At 53.5% G+C, this 26,788-nt stretch overlaps 1 protein-coding gene across 13 annotated transcripts in view; it reads right to left on the reverse strand.

The window, feature by feature from the left end:
- Positions 1–26,788, reverse strand: part of CELF4 (CUGBP Elav-like family member 4) — a 295,953-nt gene that overhangs the window by 22,567 nt on the left and 246,598 nt on the right. For 5 of the 13 annotated variants that reach the window (XM_063076586.1, XM_063076580.1, XM_063076577.1 and 2 more), the window contains exons 4-8: positions 5,475–5,603; positions 5,060–5,139; positions 4,523–4,666; positions 3,237–3,384; positions 1,353–1,502 (exon numbers count right to left, since the gene is read on the reverse strand). In XM_063076586.1, coding sequence (XP_062932656.1) covers positions 1,353–1,502; positions 3,237–3,384; positions 4,523–4,666; positions 5,060–5,139; positions 5,475–5,603 — 651 coding nt within the window. The remainder of the gene's footprint in view (positions 1–1,352; positions 1,503–3,236; positions 3,385–4,522; positions 4,667–5,059; positions 5,140–5,474; positions 5,604–26,788) is intronic. The other 8 variants (XM_063076584.1, XM_063076581.1, XM_063076576.1 and 5 more) reach the window with 3 other exon arrangements.

Consider the following 26,788-nt stretch of genomic DNA (forward strand, 5'->3'; position numbering starts at 1 on the left):
TGCACTCTGCTGCTGGTGGAACTTTTATATACTACAGATGTCTGGGCCTCATTTGACACAGTGAAATCAGAGTCTCTGGGCTTCTGGGATTTTATAAAGTGCCACAGTGGATTCTGATGGGTACCCAGAGTGGGGAGCATGACTGTGCCCCTCCTGCTGATCTACCTTGCGTTGGCCTCCTCTGCCCTGTTGAGCCAACTTCCTTACCACCCCCCGCTCCTGCCATGCAGGCCCCCTCCACAGGAAGTGCTCCTTGTTCATCCTCACCTCTCCAATTCCTCCCCATCTGTTAAAGTCCAACCTGAGCCTCTTTGTCAGGGTGGCTCTTTTGGGCTCCATCAGCCACAGAACTCTTTCTTCATTTAATCCTTTTGCATCTTGACTCTGAGAACATTCACTCTTGATCAAACTTCATTCTGCCCTATTGTCTCATCATTCTGTAGACGTATATTATCTTCCAGACTGGACTTTGACCTCCAAGGGATGGGCCCACGTCCTGCCCTCCTTCTGAGGCCCCCTTTCATCCAGCACAGAGTGGCACTTACTAATACTTATGGGGACCTTTAACCTCATCCTCTGTCCTCCAGGAAGGGGCAGCACTCTTCATGTCTCTATAGCTTGCCCTTGCTAGTCTACTCAGTCTAGGGCTTTGGGCCCACCTTTCCCACCCTGTTGTGAATCCATCCTCCAGACCAGAGAGAAAAGCCGCTTCAGGTCAACTGGACACTCTCATGACATGAGAACTGCTAAGTTTGACAGAAACAAAGTTAATCAGGAACAGGCCTCCTGGATCTTCCTTTGTTCCAGAATTCATAAAATATAAGCGCAGGAACTGTCCGAAGTCCTGACCCGCTGTCCGAGGTGCTGACAGGGTTTTGTGTGCAACAAGGGACCAGACTGGTAGGTACTAGCTAGACTGCCAATCAGTACACCTCCACTTTCTTCCCCAAAGAGTCTTTTTCTTCTTAACACTAAGTCTGATCATTCTTTTAGTTTTTATCCCCTTACTTCTTATAGGTCAAATTCACACTCAATTAACTGGCAGGTACTAGCCTCTCTGCCTGGCTGTACAACTGCATCCAGTCTCTTTTCTTACCTGAGGGAGTCCCTGGAAAGCGCTCTCCCTCTCTGATCAGACTGACATCTCCCCAAGGCTGGGATTTTGGTCTCTTCTCTCCCACCATGGGCTCCCTGGAGGACAGAAAGATGGCCCTCCCTGATCACATTTGGGGTTCCACCAAGGAATGCACTGAGGGCAGGAGCCACATGTTCCTTGTTATAACAGCAAGGCCAGGGACAGATGGATGAGGAGTGTGTTGCATGGGGAAGAAAGGGCTACCAGAGGTGCTTACCTGGATAGGGGTGGATGCCATTGGCGAACACAGCTTCAGCAGCAGGTTGCCCATTGGCCTGTGGGGGAAGGCCAGTGAAGCCATTCACCCCAATGGGGGACGGGATGCTAGGCACGGCTGGTGCAGTGATGCCCGGAGGGGTGCTGCCACCTGGTTTCAGGGAGGTGCAGGGGTGGAAGAGGAGGGAGGCAAGCAGAAAAAAGTGAGGAGGGCCAACTCATTAATCTCTACGCTGCTGGCTCCATGAGCTTGGAATTTGACTTGGATCTCACATAACAGCTTAGTCTTGGTTCCACCCATCTCAATTGTATCCATTTTCCAAGGCAGATTCCAAGTCCTACCTAGTCCATGAAGACTTCTCTGACCACTGACAGCTCACCCTTGGACCTACAGCATACAAGCTATTCTCAGTGCTCTTGACTTTGTGATCATGGTATCTCCCCTGCCAGGTAAGTATTGCTCTTGACTTTAACCACTCTTGGTCTTCCTTCAGTCTTTTTCAATGGCTCTTGCTCACTTTAGCTGAGTCAGAATCGGCTGGTCCTTGTTTGGTCCTTGAGGGGCTGATCTGCCTCCTCAGGAAGAAGTTTTGCTGCTCAGGTAAAGGAGGTCTTAATTCTGGTGTTCCCTTGCACTGAGGATTCAGTCAGAATTCCAACTTGGTCCTATGTCATACACAAGTAGACACCTTGGCCTCCTCCAGCTGAAGCAGTGGTAGTGGTCATGGTGGTGATGATAAAGTTTGTGGCAGATGACAATGCCCCATGCCTTCCCTATGCCAGGTGGGTGTAACCCAAGATGTGTATGGCACAGTGATTGTACTGAGGGCCCAGAGGCTGGAAAGGGCCTTCCTCTTCATGTAGGAAGCAGGGTCCCTCTGAGAACAAGGACCAGAGGCTGGCCCACTGCCTGGGCTCATGAGTGTCCCTGAAGTTAGGGATCAGAGCTGTGGGGTAGAGTTCAAGAGATGATGGTTTTTGTGGCTTTGAGCTGGGAAAGAAACAGCTCCTGGATGTCAAGAAGTTTGCTGCTATGAGTACAGAAAACCAAGGAAGCTTGGTGAATGCGAACCTCAGTGTTGGACTAGCCCCTGGAACTAGACTAGGGTTTCTCACCTTTGACACTACTGTCATTTGAGGCCAGATATTCCTTGAAGTGGAGAGCTGTTCTGTGCACTGTAGGATGTTTAGTGACAATCCCTGGCCTCTGCCCACTAGGTTACAGCAGCATTCCTCCCCTACCCCACCTCTAGTGAGACAATCAAAAATATCTCCTAACATTGCCAGATGTCCTGGGGACAATTGAGAATCACTGGACTAGATAGTAGCCAAGATCCAATCAAAAACATCCTTTGTGAGCTGGGCTGTTTTCAACTCCCTTGTCCTTTGATAACTTGTGGTTCTCTGTAGCTTGTTGTGTAGTTGTCTTGGAAAAAGCTAGTGAGTCTAGTTGTGTTAAAGGAAAGTGAAAAAGGAGGCTTCTTCAGTGCTTGGGCCAGGGAAAAACAAGGCTACAGGATGAGCAGAGTTCTTCTCCCTTCAGAGCTCAAAGGGAGATGTTTTCATGTCAGTTTCCTTCCAGATATCTATTATTAACAGACATCAAGATGAGTTGTTTCCTGATATGGCTAAACAACTTGAGAGAAAATTCTCACCATCCTGAAATCATATCATAAACTGCACAGGGCCCACATCCCATCTTCCCTTGGGTCCCCAGGTACTAGAACATTTTTGAGACAAACTGCCAGAGGACAAGGCCTGCTTGGGCACAGATACCATGTGCTATTGCCACAGGATGGTCCATTGGTAGCTGAAATTAGGCCCCAGCCTGGGCCCAACTACTCTCCCACTGGGCCAGGCCCTGTGTTGGCACCTGCTGGCTCACCTGAGGTTGGGGTCATAGGTGCGGCCGCAAGGCCATTCATGTTGAGGGCTGCCATCTGCTGCATCTGGGCGGCAGCGAAGGCAGCCATGGGGTTCAGGTAGCCACCTTGTGCGACTGATGCCATGAGGGCCGCTTGCTGCTGCATCAGCTGGGGCAGAGGGAGTGGAAAAAATATCACGTGCTTCCAGGGGGGCCACCCTCCCCACCAGGGGCTCAGCTCCTGTAGTCCAACCTCCCAGGCCCTGAGCCCCAGGGCCCAGACAGTCTCCTGCCCCTCTTCCCTCAGAGAACCTGATGCCTCCCCCGTTCCTGCCCTTGTCCTCAGTAGCTACCAGAGGCCACCTCCCTGAGAGATGACTGTACTCAAAAGTAATGGTAAGGTCTTTGGGGCTCTAAAGTTGTTGTAGAGGATGCAGGAGGGACTGGCTCCATGAGTACTGGTCAGCCCTTGTAGGGTCTGTTGTTCATGGGAAGATGACACCCAAAGTGCTAGAGACGTGCTGGATGAACTTCTGCAGAATTAACAGATTTCTGTCCCAAATGGTCTTAATATAGAGACTGCTGGGCAGAAGTGCCTGGAGAATCATGACCAGAACCCCAGGAACCCCAATGTTGTCCCAAAGGTGAGTGAGGATGGGGAGGGTGTGGAAAGCTGCCGAGGCTGGAAGCTGCTGAGGAAGTGAGATGGGCTTGCAGTTTTAGAGTTAGAACCTGGCCTACCTCAGTGCCACCCATGTGGGAGGTGGCTCAGGGAGATGCTGGCAGGGTGGACCCCAGTGTGAAAGAAAGAAGGTGGTGGTGGCCAGAGGCAGGGCCTGGGGAGACTGCAGGGAAGTGTGGGTTGGAGGGCTTTGGGGGGCACCTCACAGGGCCCCTATCAGGAATGACCAGAAGGCTTGAGGATGCCCTTCCATGAGTGGGCTGGGGGCAGGGGTGGGGCAGTCACAAACAAAACCTGAACCTCCTCTCCCCCCATCTGTGCTTCCTAGAGCTCCACGTTGATTTGGCTAAGGGGGCCGGGCGCTCAGGGTAACCCACCTTGCCCTACCCAGGGGTTTTCTCTCCTCCTCCCCTTAAGAATCAAAACGGCAACGCACCTCGTCCTGGCAGCCACCCCACCCGGACCAGCCTTCTCTTAACTCCTTCCGAGGTTACATTCTCTGGGTTCATCCCCGGCCCCTCCTCACTGCTGAGGCTGGGACAGCACTTTAGGTTAGGTGTCCCTGCTCTCCGGGTCTCCCAGGGAACTAAGCTCCAGAACCGCGCCCAGCTGCGCCCCCACTTACTGCTTGAGCGTACGCGCCATAGGCCCCGAATGGGATGGCCATGGGGTTGAACATGCCCATCTGGCCAGCCATCTGCTGCATTCGCCGCATCGTGCGCTCCTTGTCAGTGTCGGCGAACTTGACCACCAGACTGGACGAGGCTCCCTGCGGCCGGGGCGGGGCGGCGCGTGAGACCCACCTGCCCCAGCGCCTCCGACCCCAGCTCTCGGTGTCCCCGGCCTGGGTCCATCCCGCCCTCTCCTACTGGGGGTGCTGAGGGACGGGGGAAGGCACCAGCGCTCGCCCAGGGCTGTGAGGTCTTCACCCCACTGCGGGCATTTTCTATCTGGGAGGCCCAGTTCCTTAACATCTCTGGGCCTCGGTGTCCTTGTCTGAGAAAGAGGAATGAGAGTAACGCTTTCCTGTCTCGGGGGGGACCGTGAGAGCGGCTCGCGTTTGGCAAGGTGTGGACCGCGCCGCCGGCCGGCGGGGCCCAGCTGGTGTGGGGGTCTCGGTCCCGCCGCTGCCCCCGCCTCGCCCCTAGGGGGCCGCACTCACCGGCATCGTCTGGCTGCCGTGGAGAGCGTTGATGGCGGCTTGCGCCTCGGCATGGGAGGAGTACTTCACAAAGGCGCACCCTGGGGGGACGGGAGAGGCTGAGCCAGGGCCCGAGAGCCGGACCGAGAGGTGGGGCAAGGGAGGGGCGAGGGCAGAGGGCGCATCCCAGATGAAAGCAGAATGGGGGAGTCGGAGACTGAGACAGAAAAAGAGACACCAAGAAACACAGAGACAGAATGGCCTGGACGGCCCGGAGACTTAAAAGAAGCGTCAAGTCTCTCCTCCACGTACGGACTTGGACAGCCCCGCCCTTTCCAAGCCGTCTTCCCAGGCCCCGCCCCCGCCCTCGACACGCCCTTGCCCCGCCTTCGCCCCCTCCCCGCCCCTCGCCCCGCCCCGCCCCCGCCACACGCACCCTTGCTGTTGCCGTCTGGCCCACGCAGGATGGTGCACTCCTCTATGTTCCCGAAGGCCTCGAAGAGGCGGCGCACGTCGTCCTCGGACTGCTGCTTGTTGAGCATGCCCACGAAGAGTTTTCTATCTTCTAGAACAAAATTAGGAGATGCTTACCCGGGTCGGGGGCCGGGCGGCGCGGGGCCGGCCCGGGCGAGGAGGGCACGGCCGGAAGGGGAGGGCAACGGAGAGCGGGAGGACCTGGGAGGGGGGCGGGGCGGGGGGGGGGGGCACAGCCGGCGGGGGAGGGTAGTGGGGAGGGGAGGGGCGGGTCATAGCTAGAGGGGGCGGGGCGAAGGAGAGGGGAAGTGGGGAGAGAGGCCGGGAGGAGAGGGAAGAGGGGCAGTGTTAAGCGGGAGCTGGCCTGCATTGACTAGGCCTCCTCCTGCCGACAGGGCAGACTGCATCCACACTGAGGAGCAACGCCGCTGGTCACGACCTGGGGCACACGGGTCAAGCAGCCTTGCGGTCCCTTCCTCCCTTCTCTTAAACGCACACTGTCTTCCTCAGGTGCCAAAATTAATCACAACTGGGAAGTTGCCACAGGGCTTTGCACACGCCATTCCCTCTGCCTGGAGAGCGCTCCACATCACAAGGCTGAATCTTTTCTCTTCTAGGTCTCAGTTTAAATACTGCTCACCAATGCCACTTCTTACCCCCTCCGTCATTCTCTGTCTCAGCCCCCCATCCCTATAGCCTAAATTGCAAAGGGCAATTATTTACTGCTTTGCCTGTGTAGTTGGTTTCTGTCTAGGTCCAGCCTCCCATCTCCAGGTGTGCTCCTTGGGGAAAGAGACCAGGCATCTCTGCTGAAGCAACAGTGCCTGGCACATAGTAGGCTTTCCGTATAGTTATGGAATGAGCAAAGAATGAATGAGTACCTGCTCTCTGACTGTCCCTTTCTGTCTTGTATGTTTCACCTCGGTCTGAATGCCCCTCCTTAGTCTAGCCCTTGCTATTTGTTCATTCTGCAAAATTCAGCCCTGGGCACTTGTGGGCAGCCTATTCCTGCAGGTGCCTCAGGAGCCTCACACACCTATGATGAGTAGGTGGTTTGTTGACCCCATTCAGCTGTGTTCTCAGAGTGACAGGGGTCACATTGGGCCATGTGGATCTGTAGCAGTTTGTCAATGACTGCAGAAGGATCCCCATCCTATGTGCTCTTATTGCGGTGAGATTTTCACTCCTTTTTCTGAGAGGTGGGGTCCTTGTTCCTTCCCCCTGAATCTCAATGGGGCTTGTGAGTGCTCTAACCAAGAACAAAATGGCAGAACTGGTGCCAGGTGACTTCCAAAGTGAGGTCATAAAAGTGATCAGCTTCCACTTGACCCTCTCTCTGGGGTATCTTTGCTCTGTGGAAGCCAGCCACCATGCCGTGAAGAACCCCCATAACCCTCACGGAGAGTCCACATGAACAGGAACTGAGGCCTCCAGCTGACAGTCAACATCAGCCACCAGACATGCAAGAGAATGACTTAATTCCAGCTCCCAGCTTTTGAGTCTTCCGTCTGAGACCCAGATATCCTGGAACCGAGACAGGCCTTCCGTGCTGTGCTTTGTGAATTCCTGACCCACGGAATCTGTGCGCATAATGAACAGTTGTCTTACACTACTTAGTTTTGGGCTAAATTCGTATGTGGCCGTAGTAACTGGAACAGGTTCCCAGTAGTGGCAGCTCTCAGTAGTCACTCACTAGATGTTTTTGGACTGTTAAATGATTGACACAAGCCAAGGCTGCAGAAATGCAGGCCTTAGCAACTGCAGACAGCCATAAAGGCACTCATGGACTCTGTGTCTCTCTGTATTCAGGGTGGTAGGTACCCCTACCCCAGAGAGCCCCACCTTGTCTGCAGTACCAGGAAAGTTCACATAGAACTGCCAGGCTGTTCGGGGGTCCGGAGAAAAGCAGAGGAAGCATCTAGGCACCTGCACTTCTTCACAAGTCACCCCAGAGGCCTCCTCTGTAGGAAGCTCTGACCACTGTCCTGCTGGGACCTCTCAGCCCAGATGCATTCAGCACTGGGCAAGTTCTCAGCGATGAGGTGGCCCTGGGTTGAGCTCCTCCTGTAACCTGCAGGGTGCTGTTGTCAGTTCCTGTCACCAGTTCTGGGTCAGGGAACACCAGCCTGGCCCTCCACCATTGTTGAGCTTCAGCCAAAGCTCTAGGGCCTGGAGCTCCAGCCCCATCACCTGCCCCAGCTTGGGCTGCTCTACCTGGCTCCTGGGGCATGGCAGGAGCTTGGGGCATACGCCCGCCCCATCTCCAGGGTTCCAGGCACAGCCCCCCTGGCTCACCAACTCCAAGCTCTGGGGTGTGGGAAGCAGGGACTAGGAAACCAAGAGGAAGGAAGAGAGCGGAAGGGGTGAAGCTGAAGAGGGATGGGAGGAGATGGAGTTAGTAACAGAGAGGGAGAGGGAGAGAAAATGGCAGGAGACAGAGGAAAAAGAATCAGAAACAGACCAAGAGCAGAGAGAAGAGAGATGGGCAGAAAGACAGGACAGAGACCGAGCAGGGGGCTGGGAGCCTTTACATTTGACTCCCCAGAGGCAATCACAATAATCTGCTTGAAGTGAAACGGGAGCTTTTACTCCTTTAGTGGAGTAAGTGAAACTCTCCTCTCCAGGAGAGGCCCAGCGCTCCCTCTACCCACCTCCCAACCCTGGGTGCCTTTTAAAGGCTCCAATTAAATGGGATTTCCAGAAAGACTAAGAAATGAAAACCCGCCCCCTGCTAATTCCTGGCCCTCCTGCTTAAAAATTCCATTTCTTCCCTTGGAAATAAAAAAGAAAGGGAGAGAAGGCTCCTCCTCTGCCCAAGCTTGATTTAAATGCTGGGGCCAAAGCGCTCTGCCTTCGCCTCTCCTGACAGCCGGCCAAATGTGCTCCTTTACTATCATTATGACAGCTTTCTGATTGCATTAAAATTCATCCGCACGTGCCTTTCTATCCAGCCACTTCCCTTTTGCTTGTTTTTTTTTTTTTTCCTCCGCTAATTCCTTCTCCCCTGTCCCTGCAATCTCCCTTTACTGTGCAGCTCTCAGCTGTAGGCCCGAGCCCCTCTTTTTTGAGGCCTTCCCAAACATGTAGGGGGCTTCTTCCTGTCTATCCAGATTTCCCCAGGGAAACTGCAGCTGGCCTTACCTTCTTGAAAGGCTGGAAGAAACCAAAACAACCTGGCTCAAAACTCACTTCCTTCAGCTATCCTTGGGTTGACTCCATCCAACTCAAATGTGTGTCTCTAGGGTCCTCCAGAGACCTGGAGGAGGTGCTGATAACCTTGTACCTACCCACCCTTGGGTCTTCACACAGGCTCCTCCGGGCTAAGGGGCAGAGCAAGGGGAGCATGCTCCTGCAGTCATACAACTGTTCTCCAAGCACCTTCTCTGTGCCAGACACCGTTCCAAGCACTGCTTCTACAGCAGTAAACAAGAGAGGTAAAGCTGTTGCTTGAGACAGGCCACTCACAATAAACCAGTCCCCAAACAAGACAAAGGCCAGAGGGGCTGCCAGAACTGGTGTCCCAGAACAGAGTGGCAGAGCTGGGCATGACCCTAAATGACACCAAGGGTCCCACGCTTTTCCAGATGAGGAAGCTGGGGCCTAAGCAAAACCTGCTGTCTTGGGATTCTGTTGACTTCTCAATCCCATAGCCCTTGCTGCTGCCTTCTGCTCTTTTAAAATGTGAGTGCCTGTGTCTTTGAGTGTAAGGGAGCACCAGGGGTCTGCGGAGCAGTGGTATGACTCCCCAGAAGGGCTGGGCAACAGAAGATGAGGGCCTGGACCCGGAGAGGGCAGTTCGGCTCTCTGTGCCCAGATATCCTACCACTATGGGGGAGTGGGCAGAGTCTACATGCACCACCCCAGGCCACCAGGACTGGAGGTGGGGGAAGCTGATAAAAATAGTGGACAAGACAAGTACCCAGTTCTGTGTCAGGTGAGGGTGCATGCAGCCACCGCAGGAGGGGCTGGACCAGAGCACTGGACATCCCTTGGGTCTTCCCATTGGTCACTCCTTCGATAAGCATTTATTGAGCACTTACTATGTGCCTGAGACTTGCTGAACAGAGGATCTGCAATAAGTCTAGGGAGCCTCTCTGGGTTTCCTCTTTCAATGGGTTGGGGGGTTCTCTGTGGCTCCCAGATCTCCAGAGAATTTAAATTCTTTGGTCCATGGGATCCTAAGCCTCTGCCCTGAAGTCCCAATGAGAGAGAATAGGCAAGCCTGGTTGGCACATCCAGTAGCTCTGGGCTGCAGGCCAGAAGGGGCCAGTAGGGTGAGGGGGATGTGGCTACACCCTGAAGGCTCCAGGAGGAGGTGGGCTGGAGTTACACTGTGCAGGCACAGATGCAGAGCTCCAGGCCCACAAGAGAATTTGAGCAAAGGCTGAGAGGTGGAGGGATGCCTTAGGCTGCCCTTTTCACCTGCTCCAGAGCAAGAAGATGACTCTGGGGAAGGTTTGCTTTGCTTTTCAACTGCCTCCTGCCTGCTCTCCCACCGACACATGCATCTCCCTTTCCTCCGGTCCTGGGAATCTTTATTTTCCCAGGGCCCCAATCTAAGTCTGAACTTCAGTTTTGCAGCCTATGAAAAGCATTGGGTGTCACCTCCTGGGCAGCCAGAGGTGCTTAGGGAAAAACGGACACATCCGATTACCAGAATCTTCTGCTTTCTTCCACTGATTCCCTCCATGAGGGGGAGAAAGAGTCCTGCACTCTTACCTTGTGATGTCAGGGCAGGATGAGGCTCAGGCTGGAAGGATTTGCATTTTAAAAGGAGAGCCCAGAAGACAGAAGCAATGCACCCATGGCAGCACCTCCAGATTAGGACAGGGATTAGGACAGGCCCTTAAGGGGGATATTTCAGGACTGTGCCGTAACCATCTGCACCCGAGCTGAGCATCTTGCTGGTTGTGCAGGGTGAGTGGGCCTCTGGGTGGGGAGGAGGCAGTGACAGCAGCACCACTTGACTTGCCAAATGCCAGCGTCCTGGCACTAATGCTCAAATTCCGGTTTAATTTTCAAAATTTGATTTGCTCATTACCATTGGCATTAAACAATATTTCCTGCTTAAGGATAGACGGCTGCTGGGGCTCTGTGGATGAGTGTTCAGATGGTTAATGCCTTTTATTACCGCAATAGACTTTTACTATTCTCCTCCCTCCAGCTGCTGAGGGAGGGCGTCTGTGTGTGTTGGGGGGGACCTGAGCTGGGAGAACCCCGGGGCCGGGGCCGGGGCCAGGGTGGGGAATAAATGGCTTTGAGGTCTGTGGCTGGTAGGTGGGCAGAGGGACTCAAGGGCAGTAGTTTGGGAGTGGGGAGAAAAGTCCAGACCTTCACAGTGACAAAGCCTTTGGTCCTGGGGGTGAACAGGACCAGGTAAGAGCCCAGAGCCCCGAGTGCCTCACAATCCTGTCCCTCTGCTGCCAGGTAGAGCCTGGAGCCCTAGCGGCTATCCCATGCAGGGCCCTCAGGAGCCTCTTAGGCTGTTTGTTTACTGTAGGGTCAGGCCGCCCCCTGCCCAGGGTGCCTCCTGGATGCCAGGACCATCTGCTGTCCCTGGAGATGACCTTGATGCCCAAGGGCCCACGGCAGTGAGTCTGAGGGTGAATGATATGTTCCTTATCTCTGACTTCACTTGGAGATCAGGGAGGACCTTCAGCAGGAGGGAACAGCACAAGTGGGTGGACAGGAGGGGCTGGGGAAGGCATCCTCCAGATGGAAACTGAGGCTGTGTTTCAAGTCCTGGTTCTACCAGTTTGGTTGTGCAACCTCAGACAACGCATATACTCTCCCTGGGCCTGTTTCCTCATCCTTAAAAGGGGAGAATAATGGCACCTGCCTCACAGGTGCATCATGTGAGGATTGAGTGAGCTGAGGTACATGTTTTTAGCACAGTGCCTGACACAGAGTAAATGCTCAATAAGCGCAGTTACTATGATGTTCTAGCTCACCCATAGGGATGCAGGCTGGTGGGGTGAAGATGCCCCCCCCCACTGCAGGGTGTACAAAGGCCCCCATGGAACGCTGAACTGAACATTGTCATGTTGCCAGGCCAGCCTGAGAATCCAGGCTTCCCTTTGCACCATCCTGACCAAATCCCAGTGTTTGGGGTACCACTGAGATGCTCCCCAGCCTCCTGCAGGGGGTCTACCTTGACTGATCCAAAACAAGAGGCATTTCCCCAAAAGCTATACTGAGCATCCCTATATGCCATTTCCACAAATTCTCCCAATCCAGACCAGCCAAGCATGCATGGCTCCTAAGGTACAAGTAGGGACAAAACTGATCCCTCTGAATCTACACATAGGCAATTTCTGAGGTTGCCTGACCTCCCCATGCCCAAATCCAGAGGCCTGCCTCCTTTGCCTCCTCCTTGCCAGCCCTGGTAGAGCCACCTCACACCCCAGGAGCTCAGACTTGCCTTCCAAGTAGGGAGGCAGAGAACAGGGACAGGGGTCAGCACCTCCCTCCTCAGAACCGAAGAACCGATAACTGCCCACTGTCAGGTGGTGTAGCCATTTCCAGCACCGCTGTCCACACCAGCATTAAGGACCTGGGTTTGGATCCCTCTGCAGCCACGAGACAAGCGTGGCTGCCCTCCAGAGATCCAATACCTTCACCTGGTACATGAGATCACAGGTCAGGCCTCAGGAGGGCTCTCAGCAGGAAGGGAACCAGTAGAGAATGGCTTTCCCCACTGTACTGTGCCCAAAGCCAGCACCAGGGACGCAGCTGGGCTGGGAGCCGCCTCCCGAGGATAAAAGCCTTCCTGCCTAGGAAGAAGGCTGAAGGAGACATCAAACCAGATCAAAGGCTGCTGGGATGGGACGTGAGTGGGGGCCTGCAATAGGATGCAAATGAAGACCCTCGCCTGGCTCTGTCCCCCAAGCCCTGGGGTGGAGGCAGTGCCAGGCCTTGATCTGCTCCTTCCCTCCGGGACTGGCGCTGTTTGATGTTGGGGGTGGGAGGAGGCAGGAGACTGGAGAAGCACATCCAGCCCCCCTCACTTGCATTCTGCAGCCAGCTCTGCCTTCCAAATACTTCAGGATCAGGCATCCCTCCTCCTTTTCTCTTGGTTGGAGCCGACCAGGCATGAGGTCGCCTCCTCACTGTCTTTGGTTATTGATACCCACTTGAGCCCGTGCTATCTGCTCTCTACAAGGCAGCCAGAGAGGTCAGCTCAAACCCAAGGCAGATCTCATCTCTCCCCTGCTGAAAGCTCACAGTGGCCCCTTACTACTCTGAGAACAAACCCATGTCTTCAAAGGCCCTGTAAGGGGCTACATGGGCACCCCACACTCCGTTGCCCCAGCCCCTCTCCTCTGTGACTGGGATGTCCATGTCCATTTCACTCATCGCTGAGTGTCCAATGCCTAGAGGGCCTGGCGTATAATAGAGGCTCAGTAAATATTTGTTGACACAAATAAATGAACCCATTCACTCAGTGAGTACTGGGGGTAGAGCTACCATGGGCCTGGCCCAATGATGGGTGCAGGGGGAAGGCACTGATTTCCAGGAACCCTCAGAAAGTAGCAAATGAGTGTCCCCTGGAGATGCATGGGCACCAGTCAGTCACAGTGCAGGCAGAATCTGGAGTGATAAGCCCTGTGGCATGGGGGTTCAGAGGGATCCAAAAGGCTTGAGCTGGACCCCGATGGATTCATGGGCAGGGTTCGCCAGGTGGGAGAGGCAAGGGGCAGGCATCCCAGGTTAAGGATGTGCAAAGACAGAGAGTATAAAACCGTGCGTGTAGCATGAGGGAGCAGCAATGGCACACATACTCGTGGGCACTTGTGCACGCACACGCAGACACACACACAGGTGCACACACCCCTTCCTCGTCTCCCACCCACTGTGGTCTAAGCACCTCCCCCAAGGCTCAAGGCCTAGACCCCCAGCTCTAACCACTGGAAGTGTGGCCTGGGCCTCAGACCTGGGAACATTCTCCTCGCCTGCACCCGTCCTCACTGCCTACCACGTCTTCCCAGTTCACAGCACCTGGGCTTCTTCTGTGGCCCAACTGACTCCCAGGCCCACCCAGTCTCACCATCACCCCAGTCCCTACAAGACAAGAGCCTGAAGGACACAACTCCACATCACAGAGCCTTTGCTGCCCCTGCCCGGCCAGCACTGCTCAGACCAGTCAGCACCAGCCCCCTCTCAGGCTCTGTGCTGTCCTTGGCCACAGCCCTGACTCACACCGGGAGGTGCTTATAACAGTGACAATAGTAAGAATCATAATGGTTCTCATTTACTCAGCAGTTACTGTGATCCAGATGCTGAGATAAGCACTGTACAGGTATGGTGGGCATTTTATTATTTCCAGCGTACAGATGAAGAAACAGAGGCACAGAGAAGTTAAGTATCTTCCCCAAAATTCACACCCAGTCACTGGGGAAGCCAGGACTCAAACCCAGTGGTCTCAACCAGGCTGAGCTCTGGCGGATGACGATGCTACGTGGAGTTCTCACTCTCTCTCTTCCCCCCACACCCTTCATCTCTACACAGATGACTGGTAAAATGCCTAATGACTATACTGCTTTGCAAGAGCCAGTGCCTGGAAGGGTCATTGGCTGGGGCACCCATAGCCTGCTGCTCAGTTCCAAGGGAGCAGGCTCCTGTCGATTCCTGCTTGCCCAGGGGCCCTCAGTTATGCCTCACAGTTCTTCCCCAGTCCTGCCCCCAGCTGTCTTGAAGTCCCCTGGGTTCCTGAGCAGGTAAAGCTCTTTCCTTCTGAGTCTTCAGGGCTTCTCCTCCCCTGGATCTAGCCTGAAAGTTTCCTCCCTTCTTCCCGCAGGGAGTCTGACTACTGGCAAAATCACCCCTAACTGCATTCTCCTTGCTCCAGCCCCCAAAGCCCCTCCCTGACCCCTGGTGCCTGCTCAGGGCAGAGATGTGGCTCTTGAGACAGGGGCTTGCAGGGGTGGCTCTGTGCCCTCAGGGGGCTTGCAGCATGTTTGGGGAGACAGAGCTAGAACTTGGGGTCTATTACCACCCTCTGGGGGGTCATGAATGGCTACTTCACCCTCATCTCTTGCACTCTGAGAGGTGATAGGCTGGCATGGGGGACACCGAGTTGGGCAGGAGCTGAATCCTGGGGTTCAGTACAGGTGAGGAGTCCAGAGGCCATGCCCCCCTCCCCTACAGCCTCCTTCTCTGGCCCCCAGACCCTCAAACCCGTGTGTCTGCGTTGGGCCTCCCAGCGAGAGCCTGGGACACCGCAGTGGCTCTACGTAGAAGTCACCTTTTGCTGGGGTGGTGGTGCGCAGCCATCTCTCCAGGTAACTGATTATACATTTGATCTGCTACATTATCCTTACCAGGCGCACGGCACACGACAGACGGCCCTGGAGTTCTGTGGGGACTTCTCGGCAGATGAACCCTGTTGTCTAATGGGGTTTCCACTGGCGTCTGGCACACTCTCCAGCATTTCACCGATCACAGGATAATTTATAGCATAATGGGGCCTTTTTTTCCTTTATATCATGCAGGAGCATAAATTATGGCCAGTTTGTCCTCGGCTCTCAAGGAGACAGACAAAGCAGGGCTTTATTCCAGCAGGGGGAGGATGCTTCTGCAGGGCGTGGGCAGGGGCAGGTGGCCCACGGGGGTGGGGGGGGTGGGGCAGGCAAGAAGAGGAGAGATCAAGGAACGGTGTTGAAAGTGTCTTATTGACAGGGCAAAGGATACTGGGGAAGAAATAAAAGGCCCACTCAGGGTTGTTTGTCTCTATTAACTGCAGAGCAGGGGCTCATCAGCCGAGTGGGAAAGCTGTGCAGTGGTGAGGATATGGGGCAGTTGTCACTGTCTGCACATCACCCAGTCACAAGCTGGCTGTCATGTGGGCCTCAGACCCTCCCAGCAGTGGCACTTCTCACAGCCTCACAGAGAGGGTGGGTGATCATGGGTCTCCCCCGTGCCCCCTGCCACCACCAGAGACACAATGCAGAATGCAGTGCCAGGGGAGCCAGGCAGACCTCCTGTCCCTCTGACCCGTGGCCCGGTGTTAGTATTGAGGTTGGGGCTTTGCTTCCTGTGGGGCAATGGAGGGCTGTCTGACAGCCTACTGTCCACTTCCTGGGGTGGTACAAGCGCCTCAGATTCTCTGTTAACTTGTCTAACACTGGGAGTCAATCCTGGATCAAGAGACAGGCCTGGAGGCTGCAGCCACCAAGCCTATTCTCCACCCCTGGACACTGTGCCAAGGACCTCTGGTGACCTCGGATGTGGGTGGGGCCTTCAGAGGCCACCTGGCCCAGCCTCCTCCAGTATGACCCAACGGGGGAATGATGCTTCCTGATCACCTGGCAGAACTGCCACGGGCCTCCATGCACTGGGCTCCTCCCAGGATGCAGCCCAGAAGCAAGTTATCTTATGTGCCTCCCTGGATCTGCTCAGAGCCCAAGTCCTGTCCCTGCAGCACCAAAGGCTGCTCCCTCTTCCTCAGGAAAACCCTTCAGAGATGAATAGCAGGTGTCTTGGAGATTGTAAGATGGTGATTCTCAGCACTGGCTGCTGTGAAAGTCAGCTGGAGGCTTTCAAAAATACAGATGCCTGTGCTAGCCCCTGAGATGCGGATTTGATTGATTGGTCTGGAGCCCAGGCATCAGTATTTTTGTTTTTGTTTTTCAAAAGCTACTCAGGTGATACCAACATGCAGCCAGGGCTGGGAAGGGCTGTGATCAGTCTTTTCTAGGCCGGCCATCTCTTCTTGAGCACCGCATCTCTGGCCCTCTGCCTGCCTGCAGGATTCTGGTCCCTGTTGGTTCTGGGAGGGACAGCAGCACCCACCTTCTGTGCCTGATGCCTGAGCCTGGGCATCCCTCTCATCCCTCACTGGAGTCATCTTGTAAAGATATTGTCCTACTTTTGGGAGGTAGGGTGAGGGGGAATTCTCCAGGTCAGCTCCAGGCTTCTTCCACTGTTGACTTTGCAAGCCCTTCCTCTTCCTCTGTTCTCTCTTGTGCCCCTTCCCTTCCATCCATCAGCCAGCCCTGTTCTGAGAGGACAGTCCCATTTCCTTCCTATCCCACTCTGTTCCTAGCCACCCTAGCCCTCCTGGAGTTGCTGCTGCCCACCCCGTGGTACTCAGAGGGCCCAGGCACAATAAGTGCACACTGTATTAACTCATGACTGATAATGGACTACAGATAGACACCGAGATGGATGGATGGAAGACATGATTAATAGATGCTAGAGATCCAGATTAAATGTTAGATGATAGATAGATACACAGAGGAGAGACAAATGATTGTGGAGAGCAGAGAGATTTATGATGGATGGCACACAAATAGCCATAGGTAAATGTGGATGGATGGATGGCCATGATGTTTCTGAGGACTTTAGATAATGGGGTCTAAATGCAGTAGGTCAGAAAACTGGCCATGGCCACCTACAGCTCATGGGGTACTGTCTCTCAGAAGAACAAGGAATTCTGCTCTGCTCAAGACAGATCTTGAACCAATTTTTCTTTCAGCTCATGTCCCCGAAACTCCACATTTTCTGGTTAACCTAAGTTTCAACTGGGCTGGTTTACTGTGGACATCTGAAGATTCTCTGTGACATTTCCCTGAGCCCACAGGCAGGCCGAGGCTGCATCCTGAGCTCCCGCTGTACCTAATGAGGACCTCCCGTCCTGCAGGGGGTACATCTCCTGTGCAGGTACATGCTCCTCAAAGGCTAAGGCCATGTCTTCCTGTCCCACAGGGCGGGTTGGTTCTTGGATTGTGGCAGGTCTGACTCAGCCCCCACAGTTAGATAGCAGGTGGCAGTACACATGATGTTGCCAGAGATTCACCCATTCATTCTCTCAGTCAAGGACCTGCCCTCAGAAAGGACATCAATAGCTGACTTATTCTGAATCCTCACCATGAGCCAAGCACCACTCAGGGCACTTTAATTTTATGAGGTGTGTACCACTGTCATCCCCATTTTACAGATGAGGAAACTGAAGCACAGAGAGAGTTGTCAACTTGCTGGAGGTCCCAGAGATAATAATCGGCAGAGCCAGGATTTTAACCCGGGGGTCTGGCTCCCAAGCACTCATAACCACGTAGAAGGCAGCCCCTTGCCCTGCTCACCAGACGCGGATGGTCGTGAGGTTCTGGTGATCTCTGGGGAGCACGTGGCTCTGGGAACTGGAAGCGCTGCATGCTTTGATTTGCAAGACATGACATTTCTAATGACTAATGAGATGGTGAGAGGAGTGTCAGTGTCCTCGAGGGAACAAACTATTCTGAGCTGCATGTTGGCTGTTGGTATGTGGCTGGCGTTGCTCACAACAGAGAAGCTTGCTCTTGTCATTCAAGGGGCCTCCTGAGGCCTTTGGGTTGGCAATATTTGGTTACCAGGAAGATCAGTTTACAGAGTGGCAGAAAGGGGATCTTCCAGGTCTCAGAAACGTCCATGCCAACTCTGGGTCTGCCCCAGGCCCCTCCCCCCTCCCATCATTTACCAGTCGGTCATGCAGTCCGTCAGCAAACCATGTGCAAGCAAAACATGACCCTCCCACCGGATAGGTCACAAGGGGAGCAGCGGGGGTGACAAGCACTGTGGGGGCCGCTCTGTGTGGAGTGGAAGGTCTGGGAGTGAGAGACGTGGGCTAAGACCCCGGCTTGCTGGCAGGTGCACCCAGCTGGGCTTCCCAGCTCTGCCACAGCCAGGCTCTTCTACAGGGAATGGTGTCAGCTATCCTTCTGGGTGTCCTGACATTTGCCCTGTGCTTTGTGCCAGCTGGGTGTTTCCCCACAATCTGTCTACTTCTCACTACCATGCTTCTATAGGACCTGATTTTTATCCCCATTTGAGGGATCAGTCAACTGAGGTTCTGAGAAGCTAAGTAGCAGGCTGAAGCTCACACAAGTCGTAAGTGGTACAGGTGGGCCTGGAGCCAGGTGTCTGACACTGCACCGTGCCTTCTCTATGGGGTGTGAAATAGAGTAGTATTCAAATGGGCCTGGAGTTCCATCTTTTGGGGTGTACGCCTTTGGACTCAGCATTGCCTGCTTCAGGGAGGCCTTGGAGATGTGGTGGCTCTTGTCACCTCAACATGACTGAGTTTGCCAGAAAATGTTCTTTGTGATCAAAAGGACCAGGTAAGCTTTTAGGTCTGCAGTGCCTGAGAATGGAACAGGAGATGTGGGGAGGCAGCAGGAGGGGGCGGGGCTGGGAAAGGATTAGAGGTGGGGGGGTAGGGGGTGGGGGGGAGGGTCTTTGATGGTGCTGAGCTGGGGGGAGGGTCTGCAATAATATCAGACCTACAGTGGGGCCAAGTATGTCCTGGCAATGGGAGGTATGGGCTGCAGCAACTCCAGTAGGGAGCTACTCACCCCCGCAGCCGGGTTTAGGGGGAGGAGGAGGAGGCCGAAGAGGCTGATAGAGAAACAGGGACAGGAAGAGGAGAGGGGAAGACACCAGCTTGCAGTGCAGGTCCCCTAGGAGGTCAGAGGGAGCCATTCCTGTCACGCCTCCCACCCAAGTGCAGCAGCTGGACCGCCCAGGGCAGTGGTGCCACCTGAAGCTGGGGTCCCAGGCACCTCAAGCATTGTCTGCTGACTGTATCAGAAATGCTCCATTCATGGGTGGATGTGATTATTTTTCACGTGTGTATAGATGCTGTAGTGATTTTAAAAATACAAATCCACTTAAAAATACTGCGGAATTCAAGGTAGCTTTTTGTCATTTTGCATTCTCTCAAACAAGGGATACTCAAAGTAAAACATCTGTCAAGGGGAGTGCTGATGAATTTTTGATGTTAAAAATGGCTGCTTAACCTTGAAAACTCTGGGAACTTGGCTCTGATGAGGACAGCAGGAGCACAGGAAGGAGAAAGTGTGACAGCGGGATTCCAGGCCTGGTCCCATCTCCTGTGCAGGATCGCACATCGCCCATGCAGGGGGGAGGCTAGTGGAGGGGGGCGGTGGGGACCACCTGGACCTGCAGTGAGTAAACTCACCTCTAGCCCTGCTCTCCAGAAACTGCGACCTGGGCTACTTTCCATTCTTCTCCGAGCCCGATCCTTAAGCTTGTCCTTTGATGTGGCCAAGATAATAATAACCAGGAGAGAGAGGACCATTGAGTCCCACAACAGTTTCAGCTAACAGGCATGAGTCAGCATCTCTGCTGACATGAGGACAGGAGCTTCATGTCTTGTTACAACTGGGAGGGCCTGGCATAGTGCCTGCCACACGGCACAAGCTCCATAAACACTGTGAATGAATAGTGGCAGTAACCCACGTACTAAAAAGGGGACTTAGTCTGGGCAAGCTCAAGGTTGGGAAGGGAGCCTGGACCCATGGACACATCTCCTTCCACGCCACACCCTGGTGTGGTCAGGGTCCACTTTCAGCAAAGATAAAATGGGAAACCATCTTGGATTTAGTGGTAGGGGCTTAGATTTGGGACATCCCTCCTAGGTATCCAGGGTCCATAGGTGTTCCCCTAGAACATTTAATTTTGGCCAGTTCTACTTGGCACCCGTAATTGGACCCAGCTCTCTTTCTAACCCTCCTAAAACTGGCCAATCCTTTGTCCCAACACAGCAAGGCCTTGTGTTCCTGCTGTGGTCTGAATGTTTGTGTCCTAGAATACATATGTTGAAATCCTAACCCCCAAGATGATGGTATTAAGAGGCTGGGCCTTTGGGATCATGAGGGCAGGGCCCTTGTGAATGGGATTGGTGCTCTTATAAAAGAGGCCCGAGGGAGCTGGTTTGCCCCTTTCCTGCCATGTGAGGTTGTAGCAAGAAGACGGGCCTCACCAGGCACTGAATCTGCTGGCACCCTGATCTTTGACTTCCCAGCCTCCAGGACTGTGAGAAATAAATTTTTGTTTATAAATGAGCCAGTTTACAGTATTTTTGTTATAGTAGCCCAAATGGACTAAGACACTCCCAGTGAACACCTTGTTGGTTCCAGAGCACTAATGGTGGATACTGAGTTGAAGAATTTTTCTTCCAGGACAAGTGCATTTTAACAAGGCCCTCCAAAGCCTCAATCCAAAAGGATGGAGGTTTATGGCCCTCTGACAGGGAGTGGGTAGTGGGGGTAGGAAGTGAGATGATTTGAATGAAGACCTTCCCAAAAGCCTTAAACTGCCCCAGGAAAGCACCCACCCATTCTGCCTTGGGAGGGGCTGTGCTTGGACAGAGCTTCCCTGGAGAACCTCCTCCTGCCTGGCTTTCCTCCCTGCTGCTGGAAGTGACCCATGCAGGCCGAGTACTGAACGCTTTACCTGGAATGGAGGAAAGTTGCTGCAGCTATTAGAAGTGGCTAATGATATTTGCATAGATTAACAGACTTTAATGCAATCACAAATGCCACAATCCCAAGAAAATAGTGAAGAAATCCATACAAAGTCATAAAGTAACTGAGTCAATACAGTAATAACTTGATCCTGCGTTAGTAATAATTTCGTCTCCTGCTGCAAGGCGATTTTACAATGAGTACCGTTTCTGGACACTTTTATAAATTTCACCTTTGTTCGATATAATTAATTAACAAAATAAAAAAAACATATATACTGCTGGTATTTTATACAGTAAATTAGTCCTTAGTCTAAACTCTCAGGCTGTAATAAAACTTAGTAAGATGGATGTGCCGGGATTTCTAACTTCTCCTCAAGTGGCCTGTACCCCTCTCACTGGCAGAACTCAGGGCTGCCTTGTGGCAGTAGCTAGGTGGACAGTCAGGACCAGTAGGACTCCATGAGGTGTGGTTGGGCTGAAGGATGGGGAGGAGGCCCAGTCTCAGGCCCACAGGCTCATGGGGACCCCTCGGGGACCTGCATGCTCTGTCCCAGCTTCCTCAGGCTCTGGATTAGTTTCCTAGTGCTGCTGTAACAAAGCACCACAGACTGGGTGGCTCAGAGCAACGCAAATCTATTCTCTCACAGTCTGGAGGCTGGAATCAGAAATCAAGGTGCTGGCAGGGCCGTGTTCTCTCCAAGGACGCCAGGAGAGGACCTTCGCTTGCCTCGTCCTGGCCTCTGGTGTCTGCTGGCAGTTCTGGGCTTTCTTTAGCTTGTAGCTGCAACATCACATGGAGTTCTCTCTGTATGTCTGTCTCTCTGTGTCCAAATTCCCTCCTTCTTCTGAAGACACCAGTCATATTGGATTTAGGGTTCACCCTAACCAGTATGACCCCATCTTAATTTGATTCCATCTGCAAAAAGCCTGTTTCCAAATAAGGACACGTTTGTGGGTTCCAGGTAGACATGAATTTGGGGGGACGCTATTTAACCCAGTATCAGCATAAAGCTGTGATCACTGTCCTTACTCCCTCAGGAAGGGAGCAACAGAACGAGTCATGTTAATGACTGCCAGGTGGCAGGGATGGGCTGTTGGAAATACATGGTTTCCTAGGAGGTTGCCTGATGGGCTGGAGGGGAGCCGTGGACTCCCAGCAATGGTCAGTACCATTTTATATCTGTGGGTATTTCTCCTGGAGAAAGAGACTATAGCTTCCATAAGATTCTCAAAGGGGCCCAGGCTCCCAAAGTGTGCTTGTCTCCCTACCATGTAAAACATGTGAAGTAAAGGATGGATGGATCACAGAAACCAACCGATTAACCAACCAACAGACCAGCTGACAAACAACGATCTCCCAGACACACAATTTTACAAAGTTTCCAGAAATCTTCCCATACCCTCCATCCTAACAGGGGTGCAGGTTCTGGGGTGAGATTTAGAAGGGAAGCTGTTGAATCTCTGCGCTTCTGCTGAGGAAGGGGTGGAGGGTGGGCCCAGACACGGGCCCTCACGTGGCTCTGCATCTGCAGTGAGGACTTCACTGGGGAGATGTCTTTGGATTTTATTAGCACCGCACTCTACCGAGTGAGCCACGGGCCGGCCTATTAGATTTTAAATGTATTATCCAGCATCTCATCCTCCAGAGCAGCTGCAGGTCATCAGCAAATTTTAAAATCAGCTTCTATCTCCCCACCCATGAGAAGTCCTTGATGAAAATGTTCAACGGGGGGTACCAAAGACAAAGGCAGTGGCCATGGGTATCATCAGGGACCTCCCTCTGCCCTCCCAGCTCTGAGTTACCCTGGGAAACTCTGCTATCGACCCCAGTAGGTGACAAAATGCCAGGTTAGGCCCCGCTCCTCTGTGTATGCATGGGCGCCACTTACCAAAACAGGCACCCCACCTCCATGCCCCAGCTTGCTCCACAGGGGTTCCTAAGTCACCATCGTTTTCCCCCAAGTGCTTTCAGACCACCAGTCTGATAAGTTTATTCTAGAACTTTGCCAGAGTTTGTCTTTAAGATTGCCAGGCTGCCAATCCAGCCTCTCCACTTTTTAAAAACTAGGACCTGTGTCCATTTCTGGGCTCCACAGTGCCTCAGAGATGACCCCACAGCTCCAAGAGGCCCCAGGCCTGTTTCATTTGTCCTCCCAAGGCCATGGCTCAGGGTTTGCTCAGGCCTGGAGACACAACCTAATTTATTGGGCTAGAGGTGATTTCCTTGCCCTGTTTAGATGCTATTTCTCTTTTTACAACGTTTATCTGCATTTCCCACTCTGAAGGCCAGTCTCCTTGCTGGAGAAGATGGATGAAGTGCAGAAGTTAAACTTCTCTATTTTCTCCTGGACATCAGTTTACTTTCCAAGTGGGTGGAATTGGGTGGTGGTGGCTCTCAAGCAGGAGGACACTCAGTACATATCCCAAAACTACCAGGTCAGTCCTGTTGGTGTCACCTTTCTGGGCCATGGAGGTGAACAGCTGTCCTCTTTCTATCTCTGGGGCTCTGACTTGAAGCAGGGGAGAGGCATTTCCCAGTGTTAACCTCTCCTTCCTCCAGGAGGTGGTGGCCTGAAAGCACCAGGGTCTTTCAGAGAGGCTCTGGGGTCTCTCCTGTATGCTGGCTCGGCCCATCCCAGACCCCTGCCCCAGAGGCCCTGAATGAGGAGGCTGCAAAGGTCCCAAAAGTCATCCAGTGGTCACTGTGCCTAAGGTCTGTCTGATGGCTGAAAAGCCCAGACTGGGTGGAACTTGAATCCAGTTTGGGATGGTGTGGCTGATAAGCTCAAAGGATTATTCTTCAGGGGTAAATGAGGGGTTTCTTTTTGAAACAAGACATAAATTATTCCTTGAATTCAATGCCAGTGGACCCATGGAGAGTTGTGATGAAGTTAAACTACAGGTCTCCATGCCAAGAGGGCTTGGAGCAGGATGCTTTCCTGGGGGCTCAGGGAAGGGATTGTGTCTATTCTTGGAATTCCTGCAATGCACCGGTCATCAGAAATGATATTATTGTCATTGTTATTTTATAGAGGAGGAAACTGAAGTGTGCAAGGTTAAGAAACTCACCCACAGTGGCATGGTTAGTGTGGGGTGAAATACAAACTGTATTCACACCCCAACTGGAAGTCCTGGACTGGGCCTGGGGACTCCCCAATGTACGGCATTGTAAATGGGACACATGGTTGTCACCCTTTTCCCAGTGGTGATCCCAGCTGGTGTAGGGGTGTGGGAGAGGAGCATAGGCTGGGGGGTCAGGGCTTAGGTTCTGTCCTGGTTCATGGCCAATGAACTGTGTGACCTATGCCCAGTGATGTCATTTCTCTGGGTGGCCATATAATTGGTAGTCCCAACTGGGACCCTTGTTAGGTTGAAAGGGAACAGTGTTAATAATTAGCCCAGGACAACAGGCAACTCTGCACCCTCCTGGCACACTGGAACTCACGGGCAACCTAGTTTTGTACCATCTCCCTCCTCCTGCTGATCACAGTCCTCTTCCTTCCAGAAAGCCAGGCTAACAGCCTTCCCTGTCACTCCAGCTCACACCAGTGTCCACCCAGGGGACAACCCTGGCTCTGGCCCCACCCACGGTCCACCATCCTCCTATGTCTTCCTGTTTCCTAAGGGAAGCTGTCAGACTGTCAGACTGAGCAGGATGGGGGTCCTGCGGCTGATAAGCCAATGGTGAACAGGAGAGCCCCCCCAAAGGACAAATCTGGGAGCAGAATCTCCCCTCCAGCCTTTTCCCACCCACAGGCCTCACCCGGGCCAGATGAGAAACACACCAGACTGGAACCGTACTCTGCAAGCAGCACAGACCTGCAACCAGAAGTCCATTAGGGAGGTATCAACAGCAGGGGCAGGTAAGAGAGGAGCAGGGAGACAAAGGCCAGGAGACCAGGGGAGAGGCAGCTGGAAGGGTGGGCTAGTGCATCACGTTCATAGAGCACCAGCTGCAAGACGTAAAGTGAGCGAGGGCCCTGGGAGGCCCCCACCCACCCTCTTCCAAGGGGTCATGCATCCCACCATTAGAACTCCTCTCTTTGGGGTAAGCATTGATGTCTTCAGAATGCTCTTTTCAAATGCAAAATCACTTTATCCAGTGTCAACCTCTACCGCTTCGCATGCATTCCTTTATGAGAGCACATTCCTCCTGCCAGCAGCTGCCTCAGAGCACCTGGCAAGGACGAGGGACCCTTTTCCTCGTAGAAGGGTCCTCTTAGGCAGTGGCCTCCTCCTAGTTCTGTCTGAGATGCACCATCCTTCTTATGTCTTTCTTTTTAAAAGACAAAATTTACAAACAGTGAAATGCATACATCTTAAGTGTATACTTTAGTTAAGTTTTGACAAATGCAGACAGCCATGTCCCCCACAACCCTATCAAGGTATAGAACATTTCCGTTTTTCCAGAAAGGTCCCTCATGACCCTTTCCAGGCAGCATCCCAACCTCCTCCAAGACACGCAGTGTCCTTGGGTTTCGCCTGTTCTACAACTTTGTACTTGTTAATCTACTCGTTTGTGCCTGGCTGCTCTCACTTGGTGTAGTGTTTGTGACATTCATCCCTGTGGCCTGGGCATCCAGAGCCAAGATACCAGGCCCCATGCCCCAGCCCATCCAGCAGCAGCCTGCCTCCTCCAGGCATGTAGCAGAGCGTGCTGGGGATTTGGGAGCAGGATCCCCTCTGGCCAGAGGTACGGCCACCAGTTGTGCATGGCTCTGCTTTAACTGTCCTCCTCTTGTGGCCTGAGCTGGGTTGAAGGAATCTGCCAGCCTCAGCTCCACAGATGGGCTAAGGATTAGAGGTGTCTGCTAGAGTTGGGGTGATGGGCCCAGGAGACTGGGGACTAAAACCTGGGTCCCAGGACCCTAGGAGGGCTATGGCTGAGCCTTGAGGCCCAGGAAGATGTGCCCGTGGGTCTGCAAATGCTCACTCTTCCAGGGAGAAGGACCATAGCTTCCCTCACCATGACAGCCACGACCCTGTCCCAGCCACATCCATCTCCCTTTGTCACTGCAGTGACCGCCTAATTGTCCCCCGTGTCCACCTTGCCCTCTATAGTCTGTCTCCACACAGCAGCCAGAGCAAGACAGTGCATGTCCCTGCTCTGCTCAAGGCCCCTGGTGGCTCTCTGTTTCACTCTGAATAAAATCCAGTCTTTAAAATGGTCTATAAGATCCTGCGGGATCTGCCCCCATCCCCCCACACTGCCCCTCTGTCCTCCTACTCTCCGTTCACTCGAGCTTCCCCTCTAGCAACGCTGGGCTCCATCCTGTCCTGACCTTGCACTGCTTTTCACTGGGCTTCTTGCTCACTGTGTGCCTCTCCCCTAACTTGTAAGTCCCAGGACAGCAGGGGTTGCCCAGCACTTAGCAGAGGGCCTGGTCGATGGCTATGCTCCATAGCCTTTTATGGAACAACTGAATTAAATGAATGAAAAGCTTTCTCAGTTGTCCAAAGGAGTCTGTGACCCAGAAAGGTTAAGACCTTTCTGCAAGACCAGAGCAAGCAGGTCAGTACCAGGCCAGGCAGAGGGCTCGTGGGGAGAGCTCCCTCCCAGGCCCCATGCAGCCCCCGAGCAGGGGGGAGGTTGGCTTGGCTAAGAGCCCTGGCCAAAGTGGCCTTGGGAGGTGCCCTAAGTGAAGGTGACCCCAAGGAGGCATGGTAGAGAAGGCTGGCGGTGGGGGCACACGGGCTGAATCGGAGCTAGGCCAGGAGTTCTGTAAGGCAAAACGTTTGCATCTCTTAAACGCCCCGTTATGAAGATTTTCTTGATTTGTATGTTATGTTACTGTGCCCGTCCCTTAGAAGTGAGGGGTGGGAAAGGGAATGGCCAGGGCCCAGTCTCCTCTGGGCTGGGGTACTCATGGGATTAAGGGTCCCAGGGCCCTAGTGTGGGGACCAAGGGCCAGGCAGAAGAACTGGGACAGAAAGGAGCCTCCCACTCAGAGTGCTGGGTATACAGGGATAAGGAGGAGAGAGCAATGGGTGAAGGGAAGGGGAATCCAGGCCCAGGACCCCGGGAGGACAGC

The sequence above is a fragment of the Cynocephalus volans genome, chromosome 13, assembly GCF_027409185.1.
Source record: "Cynocephalus volans isolate mCynVol1 chromosome 13, mCynVol1.pri, whole genome shotgun sequence".
Classification (NCBI taxonomy): Eukaryota; Metazoa; Chordata; class Mammalia; order Dermoptera; family Cynocephalidae; genus Cynocephalus; species Cynocephalus volans.